This window comes from Lampetra planeri, chromosome 14, assembly GCF_965212315.1.
Source record: "Lampetra planeri chromosome 14, kcLamPlan1.2.h2, whole genome shotgun sequence".
NCBI classification, from domain to species: Eukaryota; Metazoa; Chordata; class Hyperoartia; order Petromyzontiformes; family Petromyzontidae; genus Lampetra; species Lampetra planeri.
The window spans coordinates 10,925,175-10,950,477 of NC_136120.1; the positions used below are offsets into that span (position 1 = coordinate 10,925,175).

General features: G+C 43.5%; 1 protein-coding gene across 1 annotated transcript in view; it reads left to right on the forward strand.

Moving 5' to 3' along the window:
• Positions 1–792: 792 nt before the first annotated feature.
• The window catches only part of LOC144722375 (tyrosine-protein kinase Src42A-like), a 28,733-nt gene continuing 4,222 nt past the window's right edge, over positions 793–25,303 (forward strand). Inside the window, exons 1-6 of the mRNA XM_078600586.1 lie at positions 793–1,553; positions 12,466–12,587; positions 16,079–16,245; positions 17,621–17,789; positions 19,353–19,511; positions 24,275–24,456. Of these exons, the coding sequence (XP_078456712.1) occupies positions 1,171–1,553; positions 12,466–12,587; positions 16,079–16,245; positions 17,621–17,789; positions 19,353–19,511; positions 24,275–24,456 (1,182 nt within the window). The 5' untranslated portion in view covers positions 793–1,170. The remainder of the gene's footprint in view (positions 1,554–12,465; positions 12,588–16,078; positions 16,246–17,620; positions 17,790–19,352; positions 19,512–24,274; positions 24,457–25,303) is intronic.

The following is a 25,303-nucleotide window of genomic DNA, read 5'->3' on the forward strand; positions in this document are numbered from 1 at the left end:
TGGTGCCAATCCCACCCATCCCTTTGGCTTAATCACTCCCAAAATTTGGCCTATGGTCACGAAACGTTCACCGACGCATGCAGAGCAAGGATGAAACCCAGAGAGCGAGCGTGGAGAGAAGGGATTGCTGATGGTGGGGGCAGTAATCTAAGCTCTTTTTTTCAACGAAGCATCGGGATGATTGGTCAATACCAGTTTTTACACTAGAAATAGCGTGTGGTTAGCGCGCTGCGCTACGAGCCCGATGACCCCGAGTTCGATTCCCGCTCACAGTGACGATTATCGTCACCGTTCCTGGGCCTCCCCTAGGTCGACTCAGCCTCAAATAAGTACCTGAGTGCGGTCTGAAAATATCACCGGCCGGGGAGACAAAGGCGGTCGGGCGTGGTCCTTTCCACCCACCCCCTCGTGTGCAGTACCGGCCTTCATAAGTGCTCGCTAACAACACTTGTTAAGGCTACACGGGACATCTTTGAAGTGGGGTGATGTGTGGGGGGGGGGCAGTTGGTGTGTAGATACGAATCCAGCTTCACCTGGATGGCTCAGGTAACGTGGGCGCTTGGGCAATGCAGAGAACGAGGAAACGCGTACGCAAAAAAAAGGCTTATCGCCTACGTGATATAGTGAATGACGGGTGAAGCGCCTAGCAAAGCCGCTCACCACCCCCCCACCCCACCTACCTACCTACCTGGGCGAGAGCTGTCTCGCATGCACGCGACTCTGGCAAAGGAAAGCTTCTAATAATAACGAAGAAGGTCGCGCCCGTCCGGTCGAGCCGGATTCCACGCGCGCAACTTCCTCCTTCCTGATCGAGCGCCGCGGGTTTCGCGACACGAGCGAGGAAGGGGTCGCCCCGGCTTTCTTGGCAAAGCTGCGGGGAGCTTGTCAACGCGGCCGGCGATTCGCTCGTTCGCTTAAACACCGCGAGCAAACGACTACGAACAAAAAGCAATTTTCGCTACTTTGAAAAGTTTGGCATCATGGCTCCCCACCCCACGTCTTGAGAGAGGGAGAGCCAGCTGTGTGTAGTTGAGATAATGACGATTCGTGCGAAAGGGTGAAGTTGTGTGGGTAGCCGATTGCTGCTGTCGTTTTAGGTTGTTGTTGTTGTTTTAATAGCCTCGTACAATCTTCGAAGAAGAACGGCGAAGGACCTGCTAAACGAACGCCATGGCGACGTGCTTAAGATCGTGCTGCCCTTGCTGCGAATGCCTCTGGAATATGTGTTGTCCCCCGGCCCCGAGAAGCGATCAGACTGACTCCGCTCGTCCAACACAATCCTCGAGTACAGCTCCACTACCGGTGATAACTAAACACAACAATCCGACGTTCAAGCCGCTGCCTCTCTACGTGGCCCTCTACGACTACGACGGACGAACAAACGAGGACCTGAGCTTCAAGGAGGGCGAACTTCTAGAGGTGACGGACAAGACGAACCCGGACTGGTGGTACGCGCAGAAGAAGACGGTGAGCACCAGTAACGCCCGCAGCAACACCCGGGGATACATCCCGGCCAACTATGTCGCCGAGTTTCAGAGCCTCAACGCCGAGCCGTGAGTCGCTTCACAAAGCAACAAGCACACACACACGCGCACACAATGCCGCCGCCGCCTTCTCCTCCTCCTCGACACCTTTTCCCTTCTCTGTGGTCGTGACTTGTCTCGATCGCCAACTTTTGCTGCTCCTCCTTCTTGCGCACCGCCACGGTGCGTGGCGAAACGCAACAAGGGTTTTGTTGTTGTTGTGTGTTGTTGTTGTGTTGTTGTTGTGTGTGTTGGAGAGGGGCAAAACCCGAGCGCGCAAAGCTGCCCCGCGAGAATGATGCCCTCGCCACATTCATTCATCCATCTTCGCCGCCTTCACCTGTCCTCACCGATGCGGGCGGTGGGAATATCGGAACGCGAAACGATGTTCTGGGTTTATATTAACGCACGCGTACATGATGCAGCAGCAGCAATGTATTCAGGAGCTGAATGACCAATGTCCGAGGTCTTCTAGCCCGCGAGAGGGCTTCAGGAACGATAAACATGGAACGATGGTGGATAGGCGTCCGCGTGTACTGCTCCTTAAGCCAGCCGAGCAGCGTTCCGGAAAGTACTTGTCCTGTACGGTGTATAAATATGTGACTTATAAGCCCTGTCCCACACCCCCCTGGGCAGCTGATATCAGGGGTGTAGGGAAGAGGGAACGATGCCCATGCTGGGGGGAGGAGCTGGGAGCACAGGGGGAAAACGGGAGGACAAATGGATGTTTGCGCTCCTCGAAAAATGCATTCTGTATAGCGGGGTATATACGGCTGAATTATACCAATAATAGCCTTGTTCACACGCGGCTTTTTTAATCGTCGTATTATTGTACCGTGCAGGAAATCATTTGTTTTTCGAAGGTTGCAACTTGTGTATATGCAGAGAGACGCTCTCGCCACAAAGTGATCGTTATTAGAACCCGAAATGTTTAATCCGATTAACAACCTCGCATCCTATCCGCATGGCCACAGACCCTCCAAGCAGCATGATTACGCAGATTTTTTTGTCACGAGACAATTTGCCTCCGCTCCAGTTTTTAATGGCTTGTGGGTTGAGGGGTTATAGAAACATATACAGGGTCTTGAATTTTACTAATAGGTGAAAGTCAGGTACTGGTGTGCACATGATCTCCCGGTAGCCTCGTGACGTTATAGGTCTCGGTTTTTTGTCAGTTGCTTAACAGCACATCACTCAAGACGATTTAATTCAGGACAGTTCTCCCTTCTTCTGTGTCAAGGCCGTAGCCATGGAGTCAACATTGGGGGGGACCAAATCTTCTAGGGTGTCTGGGGGTCCCAACCCAGAAAAAAAAATATCTCAATTTGAAAACGAATTTCCTGCCTAAAATGTAAACAGATTCACTAACACATAGGAAGGAATTTTTATTTATTTATAGTGTATTGTATTGTATTACATTTTCTTAGTTTTTTCGGTAAAGTCACGTAGGTAAAGAAATGAAATTAAATTTATTTTAATTTTTATAAATTTTAATTTCATTTTTTTACCTACGTGACTTTACCGAAAAATCTAAGAGTATGAATCCTTGCAGTCACGAAAGCTTCAAATCTAGAATTGTATTACATTGCTCTGTTTTTTTTTTACCTTTTCTTGTTTCATTGTATGTAATTGCAGATATTAGGGATTAATAAAGTACAACCATAACCACAATCATATGAACAAAAATCTATGTTATAGCAATATATTGGGGGGGACATTTTGAGCATATTAGAATATTACGGACTTGTTCTGAGTACAGTACTGCGATAAGTTCTCATTCTTCCCGATGATATGTCCCAGTTTTTTGTTGTTGTTGTGGTGGTGGCGGCGAACTCGAGAGACAGCTGCTGGTGCATGCAGGGAAAAAAAAACACAACGTGCCCTTGCACTCGTCTGAATGGCCACCCGGCTGTAATTTTTTGTTGTCAAAACAAAACTACGAATAAATTTCGATTTAAAGCTTTCGTGACTGCAGGGATTCATCTTCTTGGTTCTTTCGGTAAAGTCACGTAGAAGGTAAATAATAAAATAATAAAAATAAAACATAGTAAAATAATTCTCACGACGTTTCGGCCACAACGCAAGCAGCCTTCCTCAGGTGAAGTACAGGTCTCATTCAGACGCTGTCTTTCCGACAGACCTGTTCTTCACCTGAGGACGGCTGCTTGCGTTGTGGCCGAAACGTTCTTTAATAATCCCTGCAGTGAACACACAATGTCGAGTGCTTCGATAGATACATTATTATCGTTATAATTTATGATGATTATTTTTATCTATGCCAGTGTTCAAGACCTAATATCAATCTTCACTGATCTCAACACGGTGGCCCGAAATTAAACTCAGTGGCATTGCTTGTTAATGCCAACCCTGTAAACCACATATACATTATATCTTGATTTGAAGCTTTCGTGACTGCAGGAATCTCGTGGAACTGCTGGATTATTTTTTCCGCCTGCGGACGACCGCTTGTGTTGCAATCGAAACGTGATATACAGTATAATTTTTTGTTTTATTTTAGTTTTCTACCTACGTGACTTTACCCAAATAACCAAAGAGTACACATTTGTATAGTTTGGAGGTTAATAATGAGTACATGGCTATTGCTGGGCCATATTAAACTGTCCTGTACTATTGACAAAATACATCACTTTGTTGTCCAACAATTCACTGTAGTTCAGTACTGCACTATATTGTCAAGTGAAATTGCGTTGTATCACACTTCATGCAAAATTATGTGGTGCTCTTTCAGCCGCATATTATTTACACATTAAAAAAGTTACCAAAACATGATCTCGGTGGTAAATGGTAGCAAAAATCACACCGTTATTTACCATATACACGTACTGTACGGACACGATAGAGGCATTTGCTGTTGCAAGCAAAGCTTTTTTTTACATTGGTGAAAAGGTTACACTTTAAAAACGCCCTTTCTCCATCACTTGCAATGAGTAACCTGTTAACATGATCAGCGCCGCCATTCTACGCTTCCTTGTGTACGTAGGACATTAATTTTAACGGAGCTTATCCCAAGCAAAGGTTTGCGTTTACCTTTGGCTCACTGAGTTATTTGCATTTTGTACAAGGCAAGGTGCATACCGTGTTGTAGGCAAAACCGGATTCGATCTTGACAAAGCAATTCTTGCCAGCTGCATCTAACCGCATATGCCGGTGTACATAAGTTAATCTAGAGGACTCTATTTTCTGTCCAGTGTGGATCTGTATGAGAGCTAGTGAGTGCTATTTAATGAGTAACACACATGAGTGGTAATGTAACCTGGCCTGTAATGTGAACTATTTAACACGTAGGCTTTCGCGACCAATATCATACATAATAGAGGTTTTTGGGTTAGATCGCGTAAATATATAAACGTGTCGTTGGCTCTCCAAACACACCGGTGTGCTGTACTAGTGACGAATTGGCCACGTTCTGCTTACGTGACAACCCTTACTAGTTGGCTGTGTCGGGTGGTGGCGGGTTTTAACGACACATTTATATTTTCACGCGATCTAACCCAAAAAAAACCTCTTATGGATGTGAACTATGTCCAGAGTTCGTAATGAAAATCTTTTGCTAAGTCAACATCAGCAATGAGGAAGCATAAACAATCCCACTCCTTCGGCTAAACATTTGTAAGGCTTTGTGGCACAGCCTTATACAATATTTATCTTTTAGTCACCAATGTTCTGTTATTTCCCTGCCAATATTGATGACTAGATTGTCGGTGATGTTTTGAGCAGCAATGCTACTCCTTCACGACACTTAGGGGCAGGTCAGAGAGGCCTGTAACTCGGAAGTTCCCACCATGGCTGGCAGGTGTAACAAATAACACTGGTCAACACACTTTTTCTGGCATAAGGTATTCCAACGGTTTTAAGGTAATTTTGGAGTGCTGATTTCAAATCTGGCATCAGTTTTTGTCTATCGCATCAGGTTCATGAGATATCAAATATTGCATTTTCAATAAAAACTGCAGAAGAAAAATATTAAATAAATGTGGATATCTACATAAAATTATATTATAAACACACTATCCTAAAAATACAGCACCATATTTTAACACTAAAGCAGTCACTGACTCGCAACAACTTGCAATCATAAGTGACAAGAGTTAATTTCGGGTAAAATCAATGAAAATGGGGTATGCCTTTAGCATAAAAATGAGATGTGATAGAGCAAATCTGAGATCAGACTTGGAATCAGCACCCTGAAATTAGTCTAAAACAGCTGCAAAAGTCCAGGCCAGAAAAAAAAAATTTTGTTGACCAGTGTATAATCGATTGCTTTAGGGATATCCAATTAAACAAATGCACATGAGATTCCAACCATGCACCAACATCCAAAACTTCCATTTCATAATAATTGAACATTTTAATAGAATGAATGCGTCATGGAAATGTCTCCTTCCGTGGCATCAAAACCCATAGGGGCATCTAAAGGCATCTAAATTCCCCCATAAAAATCTTTAACTCGACTCCCCCCCCCCTTTCCTGCGGTAAATACCTTTGATAGCATCCTCTGCCTTTCTACACTGAAATGCCAAAGCTACAAATGTAGAATGAATGACGTAGACTACCAGCAAACCGGGCCCCCATCCATTCAAACCCCCTCCACAAGCCACCCAAAACGCGACTTTGTAAGCCACACAAACATCAGCCATGGGAATGGCTTTATGCTTGCTTACTATCACCATACTCACACTCTAGGAATGTTTACCCCCGCCCCTCAGACCACAACCCCCTCTTTCCCCTGTATATCCCCCTCCCACATATCTAACAATGCAACGCTGTCATGTGGTTAAAAATTATGATTTGATGCACTTGTATTATTCTAATGATCGGTGATGCATCCCGTTGATTTGTTTTAAACTAGTTTTCTTAATCGTTTTAGCATTTATTATTTGAGATCATTTAATGGAAAGATGTACTGTATGTGAGAATTCGGTGAGATTCCTGATGACGTTATTTTATCCTTAAAAAATAGTTGGATGCAAATAACTTGATGCTGTATGCCCCCATATTCTTAATCTAGAAATCTAAATCAGCTCAAGCCTGACTTGTGTGGCCACCACCACTCTGAATCTCCCCCCCCCCCCTCTTCCCACCCACTATGGGAACAGATTCTGCTCCACGCAGCTTACTTCTTGCTTGCTTCTTCTCTCTCCCTACTTCCCGTCTTTCGTCACCCTCTGAAGGGATGAGAGAGTGATGAGAGATGACCATAAACCATCACGGCAACTCCGGTCATATTCTTAGGTTTTTTCGGTAAAGTCACGTAGGTAAAACATTAAAATTGATAAAAGTAAAATAAAATAAAAATCACGACGTTTCGGAGGCAACACAAGCTTCCGTCTTCAGGTGGAACCGTCACAGCCACCACAGCTGTATCAAGTAAATTAGCTCATTTACTTGATTTTTATTTTATTTTACTTTTATCAATTTTAATGTTTTACCTACGTGACTTTACCGAAAAAACCTAAGAATATGAATCCTTGCAGTCACGAAAGCTTCACATCTAGAACTCCGGTCATCCTCGCAGCAGCGGCTTTTGGCTTGCCATCGAACAAAGATGGGCCATGGCATCGCGTGCTTTCAGATACGCTTCTGTGGCCGTCTGGAACGCTCTTCCTTCAGATATTAGGAAGCCACACACGAGCAATGCAAGTTTGCATTCATTTTGAAAACTGATTTCTTTAGAACTGCTTTTTGTGTTGAGTTTGTTGTACTTGTCTGCACCTACGACTTGTACAGTTGGCTACGTACGATGCAAGATAATTTCAACACGTACACAGGCATAAATGCATCCCTGACATATTGTCCTGGTCATTCCTTCTTCCCATCCTCCTCCCTTTCCTGCCTGGTGCTGCTTTCTTCCAGCTGCTCATCTTGAGCTGTGCCCTCCTTTTGGCGAATTCCTCCCCATCATCCGTACCTCGTACCTTGTCCCGGTTATCTTGCCACCTCTGCCCTTTTGCACGACGACTGTACTCCCCTTACCCAACGGTGTGTCGCGGGTAAAACTTTGTATAAGGTCCAACAAAATAATCTCGCCTTTACAAGCACATTCCTGTGCATGGGTCTGTATGAAGGTTCATTACCTGTTCAGCTGGTTTTTGGCATCCAACAAATGCAGGATGGAGTTCAAGTTTTACCTACTCATGCTATGCTGTATCTATGAGAAGCTCTTAAAACATAAACAAAAACCCAGCAAACCTTAAAACCTAACGCTTTTTCAAACAAGAAAAGACACTACAAATAGAAATGTACTTTAATCATCCTCACCAGCCATGATCAATCCACCTCTGAAAGCCTTTCAATCCTTTGCCATCCATCATGGTCCCGCAACGTACTTGATACCTGTTTTTTTTTTATATATGATCTCTCTGCAGAATATTTAAATGGCCTTTCAGGTTTAAAAATGATACTACTCTTAACTATCGATGTGAATGTAAGTTACTCGGTGCATTTGGAAACATTGAATATCAAATCTCGGCCAAATAAACCCCCATGATCTGCATGGCTTAGGATGCCCTCGTCAAAGTAGTAGTTTGACAGATAGACCAGTACACATAGGTGTGTAATAAATCATGAGATTTTAGCGTAGGTTTGAGATCCCGAAGACTGGGGGTGAGCAAGCGATCCTCGGGCTGGATTGCCAGCGAGGACCACTACCCCTTTTACGTCGAGATCCGGGAAAGCACGGAACCTTCCATCCCCACCACCACCTCAGGCTCTCTAAAATGATCGTGGAAAGCCTCATGGTTGCGATCCAAAGTAGCATCGACCCACAGTCGTCAATGGGCTCGCGATCCCTCGGAATCTTGAGTGCGAGCATCGCTTAGATCCACCGAAGACATTCTTGGCTGTGACTAGATTGGAATGGCATTTTTTTGTTGAGAAATGCTTCTTACTGGAATTCGGAGTTATCTCGGTCTGCCCGGATTTCCTTGTTCTGCCCGGATTTCCTTGTCCTGCAATGAATGCACCTCTGACCGGCCAATGAAAACCTTGAACGCTTTTGTCAAATGTCTTTAGTGTGCACCATTTTACCAAACGCATGCCTAAAATATACGTAAAATAGAGCACATACCTGTAAATCCCAACTTCGCTCACAATATTTTGAGAATTTGGTTCAAATAATCCTTCACCAACGTCATGGTTACTCTTGAAAATGTATCATCATCATCAGCCATGAAATTCGATTTTTTGAGGACCTTTCCCGGCTAATGCAATCACTTATCATCTTGAAATTTCATGATTGATCTTACTCCTGAAACTGATCAATTGATGGGTATTTATTAATCCATTGCAGAATATGAAAGTGCATGAGAACCACTTTTTTTCTTTGTATTTTGTGCACACAGTATATTCACATGAGACCCTCCAACCATTTGTAGCTGCCATATTCATCACAAAAATACGATTATTAAATCGAATGGCAGCCTTGAATCGTGATAATCAATAAACATAGATTCAAAAAAATACATCTTAGAAAAACACACCAAGATACGTAATTCTATGCATCTTAATGTACTGTATTGTTAATTACGGCTTGCAATAGAATGCAGTTATCACTAGGCGTATTTAAACAGCAGTTGCTATACACAGTAACCTCTTTGTTTGGACCCTTCTGTTCTGGTTTATCTTTGGGGCAGGGAGAAGACCAATGCACTCGCCCCAGGGATCAAGGTCCATTAATCATAAATTCGATCCAACCCAGGTGTCGATGTTGTGTTACAAGTCAGGTACATAGACACACAATGGCATTTCATTCAGGGCAACAGTGAAGTTTAACCTTACTTGAGAGATATATTTGTTTCTATGCTTGAGATTCATAACTGCCGGAATCTTCTTGGTTCTTTTGGTAAAGTCACGTAGAAGGGAAATAATAAAATAATAAAAATTAAACGTAATAAAGTTATTCTCACGACGTTTCGGCCACAACGCAAGCAGCCGTCCTCAGGTGAAGAACAGGTCTTTCCGACAGACCTGTTCTTCACCTGAGGATGGCTGCTTGCGTTGTGGCCGAAACGTCGTGAGAATTATTTTATTATGTTTTATTTGTATTATTTTATTATTTCCCTTCTACGTGACTTTACCGAAAGAACCAAGAAGATGAATCCCTGCAGTCACAAGACAACTTAGATTAAGGCCATCGGTCTTATTCCGTACTACAACAAACAAACATGGCCAAACCAGTAAACTTTTCGAAATCACCAAAATAAAGCAATGAAACAGTGATCATAGGAACTGTGACGGAATTTTCACAATAAACGACAAACAACATGTACTACCAAAACCCTGCAGCCATAGCTGGCTGTATGAGTCACTCCACAACAGCAGGAGCATCAATCGGAGTATTATAAGTCAGTGATCGTTAGTGAAGGGGGGAGCCCAGTACATCACTCGCCACTGATGCTCGCTGTAGCCGTGAATCGAATGTAGGTTGCCAGGTTCAGAGCGCAGCGTGTTAACACTTGTGCAAGCAACTTTCCAGTGCTCTCTGAGTGAGGGTAAATGTTTGGCTTCAGTGTTGCAATCGTGATGACTGTTGAAGTGATGTGACGGTTGAAGCATATTGGCACGTGAGAGAGGGCTACGTCACACAGTCTGGCACACAAATAATTTTTTTCGCTAATTGGGTACAAATTTGGACCAGCACAGAACATTGACGTGATGTTTTTAAAACAATATGGTCAATTATGATGATTATTTTTTGCGTGTAAGCTTTGGTGCTTCTGGTAAAAAAAAAAAATAGGAAAAAAAATACGAGTGATTTATTTGCCAAGGAAAATGCATATTTATTTTGTTGATGTTGTAAGAATATGACATGACATTTGTAAATATTTTAACCAAAATTCCACAACAGCCATACAGAGTAACCAATGTGTTAGCAAATTACTTTCCACCACTTGACAAAGATGGTAATTTTTCTGAGCTGCCTTAATTGATAATGTACATTCAACTTGCAAGATTCTGTAATTAGTATTTCAATTGTGAATGTATAAACGTGTTTTTCATTCTCATACTTACTCTGTGATTAAAAAAAAAATTCAGAATTAGTCAAGTGTCTTAATACTGTGCTCGAGTATTTTGAGACAAATTTTGGGCCAGCATAGTAAAAAAAAACGTAATTAGAAACGATGTACATGTACAGTGATTTGAGCATAGTAAGTGATTCATATTACGTAGTATGGATTTTTGTGTTGAGTAATGAGGCTTGTTTGCTTCAATACCTTTATCTGTCCATAAACACATTTTATGAAATTTGCCAAACTTTCCAAGGCAGGACCCTCCTAAAAGAATCCGTGTGTTTTATAAACCTCGCTATATAAATAATGGGATCGAACGACCCGAAAATTATCACGCTTATTTAACCCAACGTTATTTTAAATGTTAACTTTTGGCAGAAATGTTATACTATACTGTGGTGCTCTTTGAGTTTTCATGCGCTAACCTTCATCAGAAATTTATGGATTTCAAATTAATTTCCCCTCCCCCCCTATATTCAACAATCTATCTTACTCATGACCAGGATATGAATGTATGGACTTTGTGGAATGAATGCATTTCATGATCCAGTGAATAATTTGTAAGTTGATGTAAGTTGTGTGTGACAAATTCCACCCAATTACAATTCTAATAGAGATGCTCCTGTAATAAAAACCTTTCACATACAGCACAGTATTTAATAATAAAAACACTGTCAGTGTCTCTCCTTAACAGTGGCTGTCTATTTTTGAAAACTAAAACTATTAAAATTACACGTGCATTTGCATTCAATTCAACCGAGTTATTTCTCAAATGTTTAAATGGAAATTCAGTACGTTGGTGACTCGGCCGCCCTGAACACTCTTGCTATTTTTACAATTGCTCATTTGTGTAAACTATACACTATTTTAACTAAACATTTAATTTGTATTTTACCAGGTAAGGCCCACTGAGCTACATAGCTCTTTCAGAAGCAACCTAGTGACAAGTTGCAACCCAATGAAGTGGCTTATCACGTGGACATTTCTAACATCTGAATACTCTAAACACATGATTCAAAATTTTGGGGGAAAAACCCCGAGGACTCAGAGAAAAATAGACACGACCATGGGGAGAACATGCAAACACCAAAATATACAGGCGTTCGGGTCTGGATCGAACCGAGAACCTCTTGTAGACGAGGCGAGGTAGTTAACATGACGTTCGACATCTCGCTCCACATGCTGGGAGCTCCAAGTTCCTGAAGAAGCTTCCAGCATGCTGTGCGAAACATCGGACATCGTGCCTGTGCAACACGCGATATAGCCCGAAAGTCCATCCGAGGGCTATGTGAGCACAATCTCGAAAACCTGTGCTTAAATACGTTCAGAATTTCTGCCATAAATCGGCCGGTGATATTTTGGGTGTTTCATTATTGTCGAGACTTATTACCCGCCATTGGTACATTCTCCTGTCACATCCACGAAGTATCAGGTGTGGATGAGGCGAAGAACCAACTCTTGCGTAATGTATATGCTATTCTGTGCTCGTGTCATGATGATGTGGGTCAAAAGCTCGCACAATCATGACTCTCCACAAGATGGTGTGAAGGTGCCTCAATGCAAACTTGCCGTATACAGCTAAGTAATTTACAACAACAATGTGGTTGCAGTCAGTAAATCTGTATTTTCTGAAATGTGATTAATTTTAATTGGCAGATTTTTGCTGACTTTGCTTTCAAGAGAAAAAATATATAACACGAACCTCAATGACTATTATCCGGTATTAAAATAAATGTACAAAGACTTAACACGAATGTACATGGAGAATACATGATTTGATGCGTTCGTCAATGTCGCTTGAAACGTAAGAGCGGATATGTATCCGATACAAGTCTAAACGCTTTGTAACCGTTATGCAGCCACTATCTCGAGAATGTTTAAAACGTGTGTGTTTTTTTTGTCTTCTCCTGCAGATGGTACTTTGGCGATATCAAGAGAGCAGATGCCGAAAAGTATCTGTTGGCAGACGTCAATACAACTGGCGCCTTCCTCATACGGCAGAGTGAGAGCAGGAAGACCGACTACTCACTTTCAGGTACCGACTCTTAGTTCTTTCGGTAAAGTCACGTAGGTAAAAAATGAAATTAAAATTAATAAAAAATAAAATAATAAAAATCACGACGTTTCGGAGGCAACACAAGTCTCCGTCATCAGGTGGGACCATCACAGCCAGACTTGTGTTGCCTCCGAAACGTCGTGATTTTTATTATTTTACTTTTATTAATTTTAATTTCATTTTTTACCTACGTGACTTTGCCGAAAGAATGAATCCTTGCAGTCACGAAAGCTTCAAATCTAGAATTTCAGGTACCTCTTCCTGTTCCTGTGTTCAAAGGCCTGCACCTGCCAGGTGCAAAGTGCCACACTTTAATTGAAATTTGTTATGAGCGTTTTTCTCCCACGTGTTTACCCTATTGTGCTATTGACGGTTACGTCACGGGGCGAAGGATCCATTTGGGCACTGGCGGAGCCAGTTGGGGGGGTGGGGTGGGGTGGCACGTGCCCCCCCAATGATCCAATCGAAATTAGAGATTTCGATCGGATCGGATCATTGGGGTTTATAGTAATAAATAGGCATTTTGTGACCCCACTGCCACTGTGTAGCGTATTATTACGTGCCAGGGACTCTATGAGATGATATGCCAATAGTCTGAGTCCATAATTGTCAATAAGTAACGACAAAGCAGTTATAAGTGACTCAAAATTGTGCACAGTTGCGTATACAGTACATGACTTCCGTGAAGGAATCAACACCTTCAGCGAGCGCGATGCCGATCACACAACGTGGTTCGAATTCGACTCTCGATCGATGGCTGCGCCATCGCCGCACACGCGTCGAATAAAAAGCAAGGGACAAGTCCTTACTTGCTAACAACTCCTCTATCATTTTTCCATTGCTGGAGGGGTTGCCCCCCCCTCTACCTGGAAATCCTGGCTCCGCCATTGCATTTCGGTCTCTCTAAGAGCGGCAGTGCAACTCTTCGAGCTACAGAACGGCCTATGAAAGTGGATGTAGTAGAACTACTCATAAAGATCCCTTGAAAGTGATCTTTGGCCCACATAGTAGGGGGCAGAACTTTTTCAGCTGCCCTGCGACAAGCGAGTATTGTCTGCTGAGTCACAGTCGTAGAAATACTTTTTTAAGCTGGAAATTAGCTAATCCGTAAGTGAGCAAAACCACACTCATGATTTTTAATTGACGGATTTTTCCCCCGGTGAATTAATTGGTGATTGGCTTTATAGACCATCGACTCGCGAGACTCGAAAACCACTTTTTTCTGTTCTATTAACGCAGGCGACTGACATCCGATTCGAACCGATGAGTGTGTCGGTGGTTGCCAACGTCACTGATGTCCAAGTCGCCTGCCCACCTCACAAGTGCCCAGTGGCTAATCCTCCGGCAACGACCAACGGGGAATTGATGAGATTTTGTAATGATCGCCGGCCGATGCTGTTGCTCCTTCTTTTGTTTGCGTACACACCCTCGTAGCGAGCTCCACAGTGCCCGTCTCAGGTGGCATTGATGTTTGTATTTGGTTACGTAGCAACCGTGAAACCAACTGCGTGCGGCGTGTTATAACACAAACACACACTACATTCATTGAATATACATTACAGCAGCAATGGGAACAGGTTTTGAGTACAGGCACCAGTCGCGGCTTTAGAGTCGTACGTTCACGATTTGTTGTATTGTGATACAATATTGTGATACAATACAACAAACCGGTATTATTACTATTAAGATCTTCATACTTTATTAACCACGAGCTTGTTTGCCCGTCCTAGGAGGGAAGCTGTAACATTTACAATTGTATCTTGCGTAAATGTAATGGCAGTTAATCTTGCACAAAACTACGCCATAAAACACCTTGCTGCATGTCACTGTAGCACTGTATATAACTGATCTTCAATTAGTTGAAATTCACTGCTCTGATACTTTATTCTCTTCTGCTTTCGGTCGCTGGGGTTGAAATGAATTGGAAATCGATACAATATCTGGAAAAATCACCGAGAAATGTCGATTTTACCATAATGTAGAAGCATAAATTATACACTTTAGTCTCAAGTGCTGAAGAAATAAATAAAGACACAAAATGCACCTTGTTGCTGCGTATAATTATTTATTAGATTCACTTTCAATAAAAAAACGTCAAACTTAAAGCGGATTTGCGGAATTTGTTTTATTTCCGCTCCACCTTCTTCTGCGTGAGGATAAAAATCCACCTGCTCATGAATATTAATGATGGGGGGGGGGGGGGGTGCGGCATGTGGAGTGACGTCACGTGGCATGTTGAGTGACGTCACGTGGCATGTTGAGTGACGTCACGTGCGGGACACACAAACAGACATTTTTAGCTCATTACAGTAGTAATAAGTACATTAATAAAGCTGCAGTCGTGCGACTTGGTGCCGCGTGGACGTGGACTTTGATTTAATCTTCTGGCTGAATCTCCCCGCTCCCCCCCCGACAAAGAGTGTCTTAGCTTTATGGGCTTTTGCTTTTACTCGGGGGTTAGTAAACTTGCGATTCCGCAAGGCGCTTTGAGATGCTGCTGGGGCATTTAAGTGGCCCAAGATTTGCAAACCATTTGATCGTGAATTGTGCTTTTTTTGGCCGCATTCCCAAAAAAGTTGTGTGTATACACATATATGAAAGCACAGCATATCCAGCGTACCTTTGGATAAAAAAACGTAGGAACAATGCACAGCCTTTGTCTATCTACTGATGGATGGCCTCCTTGCTCTGTGTCGGTCGTGGGAGTTGTGAGACCATGCTTTAGCAGGTCAGTCGGTGCGGATTGGCGAGGGGGTTGAGGCAGGCCAGTACCAACTCGTGCATCACTTGCCCACCAATGTTAAGCGTGGCCAGGTATCGAACTCGTGTGATTGGGTTCATGGCACATGCGCTAACCGTGATGCCCATCGCTCCACCAGCGTGAAATACGGTGATGTGCGTACCGTACAATATCATGGCCACAAACCAAACACGCGCAGTTTAATGGCAAATGTTACACTCGTGAAAGAAAGACGTCCTTTAATTTTTGTTTCTCATTATGGCTATTATACAATGGAAATAAAGACCTCTAGGAGTGGGCCAAGGTATAGTTCACAATATCCTTGTAAAACAAATCACTTGCCGACGCAAAAAAGACAAAGATGAAGGTCCCCCCTCTCGCCTCAACAGACTGTAGGGGCAAGTGCTGTTAGCGAACACCTATGAAGGCCGGCACGGCACACGAGGGGGTGGGTGGCCAATACAAGGCCCGGCCGCCTTTGTCTCTCCAGCGTTGATGTTTGCACACCACACCAGGAACTCATTTGAGGTTGAGTCGACCTAGGGGAGGCCCCGGACCAATTCAGATAATTGTCAGTGGTGTTGGCCGTGAGCGGGTTGCACTCCCCACTTGCTGAGACAAGGGTATGAACACAAGACACACCGCAGCCGAGCTAGATGGCCGGTCTCTCACCATACCACCTCGGTATCATTTTTAATCAGGCCTGTTCTGTGATTGTGTCTATTTTCAGTGCGCGACGGCGGTACCGTGAAGCATTACCGGATCCGGCAACTGGATGGGGAGGGTGGTTTCTTCATATCGAGACGGGTCACGTTCCAAAATCTGATTGAACTGGTGCAGTACTACAAATCGAACTCTGATGGGCTCTGCATGGCCTTACAAAAAGCTTGCGTGGTGGTGAGTTTTTTTTTTGGGTTCCTTCCTTTTCTGTGCTCCGTTCTCAGGTTCCCCGACAAGGGATTAACGCGTCGTGACAAACAAAGAAAAAACTTGGCCACGAGACAAGTGTTGCACGGAGCTCCGATTCCCCACAGAACACCACGTGATTCTGTGAGGCATCATTAAACAAACAATTTGGTGAAAGTGTTCATTTGGAAACATTTTTTAATTAAATTCTTCTCAAGCCCCGTGGTTTGAAATGCAGCCTCCAAATGTTATCCATTCGGCTTCTCTGCCTGAAAGCTCGCTTATTTTGCACATATTTTTAGTTGTTGTTTTCCTTTTAGCGAAGTATTATTGATGAATTTGACTGTTTTTTGTGAGGCATTGTGGACATTTGCTGCCTGCAATAAATAAGACGGAAGTGACATTCACATGAGCAGACCCGTGTTTTTTTTGGAAAGCTGAACTTGATAATGAAAAGTAATGTACAGTACTAATGTGCTACAGTATGCTATGACGTGTTTCAGAAAGATGGTTATGAATAAAAATGACCCAAAAAAATAGAACAACTGGAAAGTGTACGATAAGCATGGAGAGATACATGCTTGGAATTACACTGAGAGACGGACTGAGGAACGCATGGATTTAAACTACTAAACTTGACCAAACTTTTTATTTTTATTACGGAAGGCCCACTGAGCTATATAGCTCTTTTTTAGAAGCGAACAATTCACAAGTGATAGCCAAACGAAGTAGCTTATCACGTGTAAATTTATAGTAGCAGCCAAATCCTCTAAACGCACGTCTCTAAATGTGGAGGGAAAAACCGGAGGATTTGGAGAAAAATGTACGAGACCACGCGGCGAACATGCAAACTCCAAATATACGGTCACCAGGGTTGGAGTCGGACCCACAACCTCCTGTAGACCAGGCGAGGCAGTTAACATCTCAGTTGTGTGTGTGAGAACGTACATAAGTTAATAAGATCTTCAAAGCTATGAAGACAAAGTGGGTAGAACACTTGGCGAGAATGGGTGATGGATAAGGCCAAGAAGAAATGGAACACTTCGTAGAGGAAACAACGATGAAATGGGTTCATGCAAAGGTGATGGATGGATTTGGTGCATGCAGAATTGTGAGATCTGGTGGTGGCTTTGTGGGAGGTCTTCATCCAGCAGTGAGTTCTTCATGGTGAATGGTGATGAAACCAATGTGTGCCAATGACCTGGTCAAAATATAACGTGTTGAAATTACCTTTCTCTTTAGTAAAATTATTCAGGAATAACTTTGTTTACAGTATTTACGAAGTACATCGTCAAGTTGAATTAAACGTTGCACGACCAATTAGTCGCGTAACAGCACGCATTCTTGCGCCCTTTTGTGATGGCAGATGGAAGTTCCCAACACGATGGGACTGTCCTACAACACGGTGGATAAGTGGGAGATCCCGCGGGCCTCGATCCAGCTGCAGAAACGGCTGGGGGCTGGCATGTTCGGCGAGGTTTGGCAAGGCCTCTGGAACAACAGCACCTTGGTGGCGGTGAAAACCCTCAAGCCAGGTCTGACGGTCGTCATTTGTGCACCAAATCACCAGCACGCAGCAATCACTGCGCCCCGGAAGGGGGCAAAACAATTTGTCGATCGATCGATAACACTGGTCAACACACGTTTTCTGGCAAAAGGTATTCCAATGGGTTTAATGTAATTTTGGGGTGCTGATTCCAAATCTGGCATCAGTTTTTGTCTATCACATCAGGTTTTTGAGATATCAAATATTGCATTTTCAATAAAAACTGCTGAAGAAAAATATTAAATAAATGTGGATATCTACATAAAATTATTATAAACACACTATCCTAAAAATACAGCACCATATTTTAACACTAAAGCAGTCACTGACTCGCAACAACTTGCAATCATAAGTGACAGAGTTAATTTCGGGTAAAATCAATGAAAATGGGGTATGCCGATAGCATAAAAATGAGATGTGATAGAGCAAATCTGAGATCAGATTTGGAATGAGCACCCTGAAATTAAAACAGCTGCAAAAGTCCAGGCCAGAAATTTTTTTTTTTTGTTGACCAGTGTAATTCATTCATCGGCTCGTGGTACATGTGTCGAATTGCGTGCGTCTGCAAATGATGTGCAACCAATGCTCGTGCATGTGTGCGTGTTGAACTTATTTCACACCGCACGTAGCCAAACATGCAAATCGGAGGTTCGGGATATGCTAATGTACCGTGTAGAATAAAATAGTGCTACCAGATCGCACAAGCAAGAATAATCTGTGGGCATTGGAGGGTCGCACATTTCATTTTAAAGTGCACTCTCTCACTCTCTCTTCACATTTAAAAAAAAAAACAAAGTTTTAAAAAGGTAGCGAAATATGTTGAACGGTGTTGACTTGTATGCTGTACATGAATATAATCTCCTTCTACCTTCGCGAATATAAATTAACGATTCTATAACAATGGCACCTTCACTGTGATTACCACACACCACGCATCCTTTCTCTCGTTTTTATTACGTAAGATCGACAATGCCACCAACTTGGTACGCTTTAAAGAAATAACATTTTCACGGCGATGACGCCGTTAGAGGATTTTCAGTGATTTCGCAACAAAATTGAGTGACGTTCATTGTGCGGCTCATGGCTCGTATTTCAATGAACGTGTTCGAACTGGCTTCGAACACCGGAGGTTTTGTTGAAGGCAGGTGGAACGTAACAGAAGAGATGCGCACTTTTTCGATTTAAAGTTTTTGTGACTGCAGGGATTCATCTTCTTGGTTCTTGCGGTAAAGTCACGTAGAATGGAAATAATAAAATAATAAAAACAAAACAAAATAAAATAATTCTCACGACGTTTCGGCCACAACGACAGACTCTGTCTTCTCGACAGACCTGTTCTTCACCTGAGGCCGGCTGCTTGCGTTGTGGCCGAAACGTCGTGAGAATTATTTTATTATGTTTTATTTGTATTATTTTATTATTTCCATTCTACGTGACTTTACCGAAAGAACCAAGAAAAAGATGCGCACTTGTTGCAATAGCGTGTATCCAATTATGCGATGTTGACTTTGGTTATGCCCCTGCTTCTTCTTGCACCCGCCACGCTGCTCAGGAACTATGAAAAAGGAGGAGTTCATCGGGGAGGCGCAGATCATGAAGCAGCTCCGCCATGCGAACCTCATCCAACTCTACGCCGTGTGCAGTCAAGAGGAGCCCGTCTACATCATCACCGAGCTCATGAAGCACGGCAGCTTGCTGGACTACCTGAGAGGTATAGACATCGACGCTGCTGATTTGGTTTGGTTTCGGCGATTCACACGTACAATGTTCAACTTGTACTAATCGATTTTTGCAGATTTTTTTTTGATGACTCCGTCTTGTTTTACCAACTTTATTCCATCGTGTCATGAGATCAAAAGAGCCGTCCGGAACTCTGGAAAAAGCGGTGCATCTCTCCCCGTTAGAGAACGGCCCCACGGAATTGGATTTCACCAAAAATTACTTTTGTGACCCCTTCTAGTGACCTTTGGTTCACACAATAGAGGGGCAGCGCTTTCCCATCCGCCCAACCACCAGGAGTAATGTTCATCACAATTGAATGCGATTTATTTGTGATACGCACTCGTTGGCGACCAACTCAAACAGAGGCCATAGATTCGCTGCACTCGTGAATCCGCATCGGCCGTGGACAGCTGCCCAGAGATTCGAACCCAGGAATTTTTGCAGTGGCAGCTCAGTGCTCTGGCCTCTTACCCACCCAGCCACTTCCTCAATCTCGTGAAAATCCATGCATCTGTATGCCTGCACACACTCATTTGTGAAGTTATTTGTCAATACATTACCTATTTGTACGTTTCAAGGGTAGGCTGCTGACATTTGAAATGCTGTATTCTTCATTTATATTCAAGGTCACCAATTTCTTTGCTATTTTACATCCGTTTCATAATTATAACTGAATGGATTGATATATGAGTGGCATATTTTTTCTTCTGTAAGTTAGGCGCTAACTTTATACTGGTAGGAACCTCCTGGTTACACCAGCCCACAGGGGATTATTGTGTCCATCGTGCAGGGAGGGGCTGGGTGGGGAGGGCCTGGGTGGGGAGGGTGGGGCTGGGTGGGGAGGGGAGGGGCTGGGTGGGGAGGGTGGGGAGGGGCTGGGTTGGGAGGGTGGGGAGGGGCTGGATGGGGAGGGTGGGGAGGGGCTGGGTGGGGAGGGTGGGGCTGGGTGGGGGGTGGGAGGGGTGGGGCTGGGTGGGGTGGGGCTGGGTGGGGTGGGGCTGGGTGGGGTGGGGCTGGGTGGGGTGGGGCTGGGTGGGGTGGGGCTGGGTGGGGTGGGGCTGGGTGGGGTGGGGCTGGGTGGTGCCCTTATAAAACTCAACGTTTAACCTGCTCACGCCGGCTTGTGCCCGCCCTCACAGTCGGGCATATTTGCGGAATACACCACGTCGCCGTTGACCCTGGCCATTGAACGAGCAACCCAACGTTCCTACCAGCTCCCTTCGCAGGAATGTGTTGTTGGGGAGATAGCATAGGAGGATGTATGAGGGGATGAGTGGGGAGTGAGGTACTGGGCTGATGCAATGTCACATTTCTCGGTAAGACACAAGGCAGTTGTTCTGGAATGCATGGGACCTATCTCTCCCTGCTGTTAGGAGCTGCCTTTGTTTGGCTGTTACACACCGACTCTTAATTATCCTAAACATGGTCCGGTGTGACTTGGGTAACGACGAACCTGCTTGCGCTTTTTTGTTGACCTTATTATTGTTATGAATATGAATAATGTGTCCGTGTCTTAGTGCCATACATGCCCTGGTTTCCTGCATGATGCAACTCACGCTGATTGGTTCCTGCGCTCCACGAGTATGTAGCCTACCGTGCTAATTGAAGGTACAGGGAAGGACAACAAACTAAATGCTAAAAGCAGTTCAAAATAAATGAGTTTTTTCAATCTAGATTTGAAAGAGCGCAACTCCATTGGCTTCAATATATCGGAAGGAAGAGCTTTCCAGACGGCCGAAGCGCTTCTGAAAGCGCCACGCGATGTGGTGACCGTCTTTGTTCGATAGCCAGCCGAAAGCCGCTGTGCGGATGACTGGAGTTGTTCGCGTGATGATGGTTTATGCTCCTTGGCGAGAGTTTGTGGCACTGGTAACGCGCCACTTTACCGTCGTACAAATTTGTGTAAAAATGTAAATGTTTTACATCGTTAAATTATACGTGCTAGTGATTCCAATTTCCATATGTCACAAAAGGGGGTGAAGGTCTTTGTCTTGATCTTGATCGAAACCTCATATTTGTTGACAATGCTTGGTTGTACACTATGGGAACCTCATTTGCCAGTAAAAATATGATAATTGTTTTTTTACCCTTCTATCTGGCAACAAAACTGACACCCTTTTACAAGGAGTCATGTTTGCATAGACTGCAATACCTGCAGTCATAATACAAACAAAAGAACATAACTCTGATAATGTGCACTGTCCTTGCGGTCTATGCAAACATGACTCCTTGTAAAAAGGTGTCAGTTTTGTTGCCAGATAGAAGGGTAAAGAACCAATTATCATATTTTTACTGGCAAATGAGGTTCCCATAGTGTAGATGCTTGCCCCGAGCTCTCATACTCTGATGGTGCATTGTCTTTGAGTTGTGCGCCTTTTGGCGTCATCTGGTCCAACCCATGTGAGACTAGGCTCTAAGGAAAGCTGTCTCGTGTGTGGACCAATCAACTTCAAGGACAGTGCATTCATTATCAGAGTTATGTTTTTTGTTTGTATTATGACTGCAGGTATTGCGGTCTATGCAAACATGACTTCTTGTAAAAAGGTGTCAGTTTTGTTGCCAGATAGAAGGGTAAAAAAACAATTATCAATGCTTGGGTGAAGGAGATCTAGATATCTGTAGATTGTAAAAAGAGAAATAAATAAAGATGTTTAGTTTGTGATTCATTGTAATTGTACATATTAGTGGGGTGGGCGGGGGGGTGGTTACTGTAAAAGTTCCCTGCAAGTAAATTTTTGTTTTAAAGGACCGTATATAAAGCGGCTGTCGTCTGCGCTCCTTCACTGGAGGAGTAGCAACACTCCACCAACTTTCTCCTGCAGGCCTCTCGTGGTTGGCAGGCCTCGACATTGGCATTTAGCTCCTGGGCATCTTGCGATACGCAAGATATGAAATGGAACGAGTGTGTCACGTTTCAAGTTTCGCCCCGGAATGTCATTAATTGCACCTAGGCTACAGCTTACCTTGGATAAATCACTGAATCATAGATAAAATACACTAGTTACAAAGCCACAGAAATGATAGATTTAACAAAGAAATTGCAAAAGTTAAATGATTTTCGTCATCGCAAAAAACTCCCAAGACAAGGCACGTTTAGCGTTTACTAAATTGGGCTTCAGTATATCATGTTTAACAAGATATACAAGTTTGGCATACTGTATTATGCCTTTCTTGAACCTCAAAACAAATATTTATGTTTACAGTTCTTGTGAAGCTGGCTTTTATAGAAAACAAAAATGACAACTGTCATCTGGTTGTTATCATAGCTCTGCCATTGTAAACCCGAGATGGTTGATATTCCTGCATTTGATGTTTATAGCCATCTTTTTTCCAATCCAGATTTTGTAGAACCTCATAACATCGCGAAAATAAACCTCCATGGCTTGGATCCTCATCACAGTTACCTTCATGCAATATTAGTTTAACTGTCCCATTCTTGTAAATAGTTTAAATTGTCTCTATTTTTGTGGGCTGTTGTTTGTGGAATCGTGGATGACCGCATCAATTTCCACTGAGTCACGTGGCTTCTCATAGCCTATAATGGCCAAGCACAGTGGAATTTGATATTCGTTAGTGTGTCCCCTGAATGTGACTGATTGGATGTTGTTTGTAGTGGAATAAGAGAACATTCCTCAAGTCTGGCCTGTTAATGTTTTTGGTCGGTATACGTGCAGTAAGATATACATGGGTCTGTTATTCTTCAAGTTAGTATTGTCACCCTCTTTGATTAGCAGAGAACAATGGGAATGAAATACACGGAAATGTAAGAACGTAATAAAGAAAGCTGCAAAGTTGGGCTCAAGATAAGTATATATGTAAGCAAAAACAAAAGGCATTCACAACAAGTTCACTTCACAAATGAAGATCTTTGTTGGACGGACAGAACTGGAAAACACATCGGAGTATTTACCAAAGTCGAATAATGAAAGTGCGATGAAGACACGAGTGATTTAGGGGTTTAAGTACTTTTGGATAATGAAAAGTAACGTAGAAATGTGCCTAAAGGAGAGAGATTTAAATCCTTGTATATCGCCTGCTATGACATGCATCAGCAACATGGAAACTGACAAAGAAAATGGAACAAACGTTGAAAAGTGTATGAAAAAACATGGAGAGATACATGCGTATAAGAGCCAGATGTATCATATTGACATTCATTCAGCAGTGGATAGATCATAGCTATTTACAAACTAAACAATTGCATGTGTTGCATGGAGTTTTCACGAAGAAAAAGCTTCATAGCTCATCGAAATTGTCTCCAGGATAAATAAAGGTTCCGATTCTGTAAAAAGAAAAGAACAATTGCCTTCATATATTTTTTACAGTACCAATGTCGTTTCTAAACCATCCTCTGACCACACACTAGGATAACTGGGTAGACAATAGCCAATTAGCAGGTCACGTGGGATATGATCAGTTATGGGTACTGCCCAACTTTTCCCAAGATATTTGGCGAGCGTGGAAGAGTAGGCCAAATTACCTCTAGATGCCCTTTCTAGGGCTCCGTCTAGTGGTGGCCCTTCTGAACGCATTGGTGTGAGCAAATCATTGCAGGGCCGCACGTTAAACCCTATTTTAGGAACGTCTTGACTGTGTCATTCATTATCGGTCCCATCAAGTTGTTTTAAGTCCTCCCAAGCATTCAACGAATGCAATGATTCTCTCGCCTCTCAGTTTTAACACTCGAAGCAAGGCCGCTCTTCTTCCCCGCGACGATCAACCGTGTGAATCTGCTCCTACTCCTGTGTCCAGGACCCCTGGGGAATCAACTCAAGGCACCGGAACTGGTGGACATGGCTCGCCAGGTCGCCGCTGGCATGGCCTATCTGGAGAGCCAGAACTACATCCACAGAGACCTGGCTGCGCGAAACATCCTTGTTGGGGAAGGCAAAGTGTGCAAGGTGGCCGATTTTGGGCTCGCCCGGATTATCAAGGTATGCGTTGCAAGCAAACAATTGCTCTCTCTCTCTCCAGCTCGCCGGTATTGATGTGCTTTGGGTCGTTACTGGGTGTTGTTCAGAATGATGTCGGACATTTTGCTCCGTGTGCCGGGAGGGTCGTCATCGTTGGCGAGATGTTAACTACCTCACCTGGTATACAGGATGTCGTGGGTTTTATCCCGACCATGACGCTTGTATATTTTGGAGTTTGTGGGTCTTTCTTCTTGTGGTTCCGTGGATTTTTCTCCGTGTCCCCCGTTTCCCCCCCCTCTACACTTAGAAACGTGCGTTTCGAGTATTTTACTGCGATAAATTTCCACGTGACAAGCCACTTCGTTGAGCTATCATTTGTGGCCAGGTCGCTGCGAAAAAAGGGCTACGTAATCTCAGTGGGCCTTACCTGGTAAAATAAAAAATAGCTTAGTTTAATAGTTACTGAAGAATCTCTCGGCATGCGGAACCCAAAAACACATTAGAGGGCTGTACAACACAACCATGAAAAGCCTACGCAGTAGACTTTCTCTCTCTCCCGTATCCTGAAGCATCAATTTTGATGCAAACGCTCCAACACTGCCACTTGTTCATGCCGTTAACAATGCTTGCTCTTCTCACATTGGTCCTATTTCTCCTTAATTTTGGAGGGGTCTACCTTTCGGCTTCGTGTCTTCCTGTTTACACTGCAAGAGCCCCCTCGGTATTTTGTCGTCAATCGTTGTCAATGGTCTTCTGACATCCAACCAATCCCTATATTTCTATTCTCGTGGTGCATATCAATACGGCTGGTTAGTATTACTATTACTCCGATAACATGGTCCAAACTTGAAGATGTACACTGCAACTT